Source organism: Antrostomus carolinensis, unplaced genomic scaffold (genome assembly GCF_000700745.2).
Source record: "Antrostomus carolinensis isolate BGI_N321 unplaced genomic scaffold, ASM70074v2 scaffold15764, whole genome shotgun sequence".
Taxonomy (NCBI): domain Eukaryota; kingdom Metazoa; phylum Chordata; class Aves; order Caprimulgiformes; family Caprimulgidae; genus Antrostomus; species Antrostomus carolinensis.
Window position 1 is genome coordinate 2,228 of NW_010310244.1, and position 4,072 is coordinate 6,299.

At 40.1% G+C, this 4,072-nt stretch overlaps 1 protein-coding gene across 1 annotated transcript; it reads left to right on the plus strand.

Moving 5' to 3' along the window:
* The first annotated feature begins 1,490 nt into the window (after positions 1 to 1,490).
* LOC104523691 (G-protein coupled receptor 55-like) lies at positions 1,491 to 2,417 on the plus strand. The gene has a single exon (XM_010166360.1). It carries the CDS (start codon positions 1,491 to 1,493, stop codon positions 2,415 to 2,417), a length of 927 nt encoding a protein of 308 aa, XP_010164662.1.
* Positions 2,418 to 4,072: the final 1,655 nt, after the last annotated feature.

Consider the following 4,072-nt stretch of genomic DNA (forward strand, 5'->3'; position numbering starts at 1 on the left):
CTTTCCTTCAACAGACAGACTAGATTGATCCTTTTCAGATACACTAATAACATACATACTTCATAACAATTACTAGGTTGGACCTTCAGCATTATGTGCCTCTTCTTTCTGTAGTCTGAGCTAGAAATAAACTGTTTTCCCTAATACGAGCATGTTAAGCTCTGGGTGCATTCTGTGTTCAGATACAGTTATTCCCATTATCGTTCACTGATTCTTGTAAGTCGTCCCACCTCTGACCTCCAGCACAATATCCGCATCCCTATGAAAAGCAGAGGTATAAGATTTGGCAAAAGCCAAGGCCATCTCCTCAGATGGCCTCCTTAATATTTAGCAGATGTACTTGTTCTCCATTTCTCTCTCTCTCTTTTTTTTAAATTTTATTTCACCCATGTAAACAAAAAAGTTTCACTAATTGTTTTTTTGTTTGTTTGTTTCTTTAGCAAAGTTCAGCTCCATCTGGCAGTGCTTATGAGCAACTTGTCACTTTCTGTCCTCCAAAGTAGAGATTCTCCTCTTGATCAAGTTCTTCTTAAAATGTCTTCACTTACTCCTAAAATTTCTTTTGAGCTACTTGGTTGGCTGGGCTGGAAACTTGAACTAACAATTTCTTCTCCTTCATTAGAATTTTTTGTGATTTTGATTTAAAGAGATTATTTTTAAAAGCATATTTTTAAGAACAGTAATAACACTTTTTCCACACAAATTATACTTTTTTAAAGAACTGTATTATTAAGATGTCCTGTCTTCTATTTGCTAATCTTTACCAGATTATCTAAGATAATCAGTTAAAATTTAAGTATTTGCAAACCCCAAATTTAACCAATGCTGAAAGTTAAACACAAGCTAGAAAACATGCTTACTCAATTTGCACCTAGATAAGAGATCAGTCTTCTTAAGGTGACCTAAAAAACTGCATCTCCTAGAAGCACTATATGAAATTAAAATATCCATATGAATATGAGTAGTAATAGCACACCAGCAAAAGCTACTCATGCACTGGGAATCATGGATATAGGAGTAAAATCCCTCTTATCAGTTTGACCTGCCTTAATATGGAACAATGATTTCACTAATTTCTGTGTAGCAAAGGAACTGAACGTAAGTGTTATGGAAGTTTCAATAGATGTACAAGTTACTAGAGATAGCCAGCTCACTTTAGAGCTTTTGAAAACATAAGTTTGAGTGTGTCAGTCTCTTCCATATCTGAATGGAAGAATCTTAAAGGGCATGGTAGTCAGTGGATGCTGACTACGTGCCATTGAGAATCAGGCTTCTTTCTAACAAATCGAGCCACTCAAATTGGAAATAGAAAGCTCTCTGCTTGAAATGAGGATTCAATGTCAATAATAGCCAAAGACTGATCAAGTGTAGAGCTCAAAACTAAAAAAGCCCAGAGCTGTGTTTGAAAGTATCTTGCTCTGATATATCAGGGCTATAACTGGGAATCTCACACATTTCCAACCTGTTCTCTTTGTTGTTTTAGGGGGAAAATGACCAACAGCAGCAGGGAATGCAATTTTACAGACATCGACAGATTAGCAAAGACCCTGCAGTTGGGGATCTCTACACCCATCTTCATTCTTGGGGTGGTTCTCAACAGCCTGGCCCTCTCCGTGTTCTGCTGCTTTTGGAAGAAACAGACCAAAACCTCAGTTTACATGATCAATCTCGCACTTGCAGATGTCTTGCTGCTTCTCTCGCTCCCACTCAAGCTGTACTACTCTATCAGACGAGCGCCTGGACTCCTGTGCTCGTTCATAGAGTCTCTCTATTTCGTCAACACATATGGCAGTATCTTCATCATTGTCTGCATTACTGTTGACAGATACATCTGCATAAGGCACCCATTTGAAGGTCGAGCTAACCAGTCCCCAAAATGGGCAATCTTGATTTGCTGCTTCATCTGGGCAGTAGCTTGGCTTTGCAGCAGCCCAATGTATGTGTTTCACAAGAAAGATTATTTTACATGCTTTTACAACATGTCAGAACAGGCTTGGAGCACCCCCCTCATTGTTTCTGTGGAAATCTTTGGATTTCTGATCCCACTCGGGGTGATGGTTTTCTGCTCTGCCCAAAACATCTCGATTCTTCTGAATCACAAAAGTCAAGCTAAAAAGAAGGTAGAAGGCAGTGGCTCTTTACGAGTCATTATCATCAACCTTGTGGTGTTTTTGGTGTGCTTCACACCTGTCCACCTTGCAATCTGCCTACAGTGCCTGGTAAGACAGCACGTGATAGTGGACTGCAGTCTGAAACAAACCATCAGCCTCTTCATTCAGGTGTCAATGATATTAGCCAACCTGAACTGCTGCCTGGATGCCATCTTCTATTACTTTGCTGCAAAAGAATTTCGTGAGAAAACACACCTGAAAAAGGTTATTGAACTATGTCCTGTCTTTAAGCCTTGTGCCACATGATGGGACTGCCTGCAGTGAAAGAATGCCTCTTCCTCACCTCCCACTTGACTCACAGGACACCAAGAGCTTTATCCCTGACACAGCAGTAGGGTAACCTTGGCTATGGCAGGGAGGGTGCAGGAGGGAGGAGGACAATGTTTCCCATGAATGTGAACCTGTTCCATATTTTTCTTCCTTTTAAACATGAAAGGGGAAAAATAATGGAAAAAAAGCACCAGCATTAGCAAAGTGGCAGAGTGACACCAAAAGAAGCATTAGCCTTGATGGTATCTACTAAATGTGAAAGCCTTGCCAGGAGAAAACTACTCAGATCACTGGAATGCCATTTAAAATCAGTCTTTGTCATTGCTGCACCAGTTTTCATTTTGCCAATGTGATCAGACAGTTGTTGCTAAGGGCCAAACATAGAAGTAACTTCTCAAAATCTTTCTAATTTAGAAGGTATTTGAAAGTTAAAAGGCAGTATCTGGCTCAAAGTCTGACTCTGCTCTTTCCTTCTGTAAATCTTACAGGTCACTGTCGGAGCTCATTTGCTTTGAATAGTTTGGCCAGCCTGAGATAATAGTGAATCCTCCTCCTGTAAACATCATACACTGGTCAGGGATGCTACACAGGGCAGCAGCCCCTGCTCTTCCATGGAAGACAGGCTGCCCAGTATACAACCCCAACGGAGCATCTTGGATACCAGCAATTCCTTGAGCAACAAGCATTTCTGATAACCTGTGCTGAGGAATCAGCATGGTTTTCTCCTGCAATTTGAAAACCACTTTTGCACATGAAAACCAAAAGAACCCCTTCAAATACAGCATTTAGTGAAAGACTGTATGTGATGAGCTGTATGTCTACATCACTATTTCTATTGAAGATATAACATGACACATTTATGAAATTCTTCCGCCTATCTTCTCATTCTTTCTTGGAGGAGGAGAATTAGGGAAGCAAGACCTGCATCACAGGAAAATAGGGAGCCCCTGTCTGATATACAGCTCACTCACAGCTGGAAGACTGCACCAGCTCTATCCACCTCATTCCTTAGAGAATCCTTCTAGCCTGTACTGTACACATCAACAAAACATCTCTGGACATGCTTCAACCCTTGTTGATCAGCACTTCTGTCACCATCCTTATGCCATTTGCAAGTTTGGCTCTGAGTCTAAACTCAGGGTTTCCTTGTTGCAATTTAAGCCGACCATTTCTTGTACCATTATGTCAGCATGGTTCATGCTCTTAGCCAGAAACACTTTCACATCAAGAAATCCATTTCTGTGCCTTTTAAAAACAGCTGTAAAAAATGATGTAAGATTGCTTCTAATCAAGTCTTCCTTCTCGGGCAGATGTTCCTTTTTTTCAAAATTTGAAAAGAAACTACCTTCTGCCTGGAGCAAATTAAAAAGAAAGGGGGCCAGTTTTGAAAATACAATTTGCTGTCAATTGATTTCCATAGAAATGATCGATTATGCAAGTGGGCAGGTGTACATATCTAATACTAGGACTAATGTATAAAATGTGTTTTAAAACTCTTTAGCGCTAAAACTCCATATATCTAATACTAGGACTAATGTATATGTGTTTTAAAACTCTTTAGCGCTAAAACTCTGACCACAGCTGAGGCACGCAAGGAGCTCAGAGGCAAAGAAAGGTTTTTACCATTATCT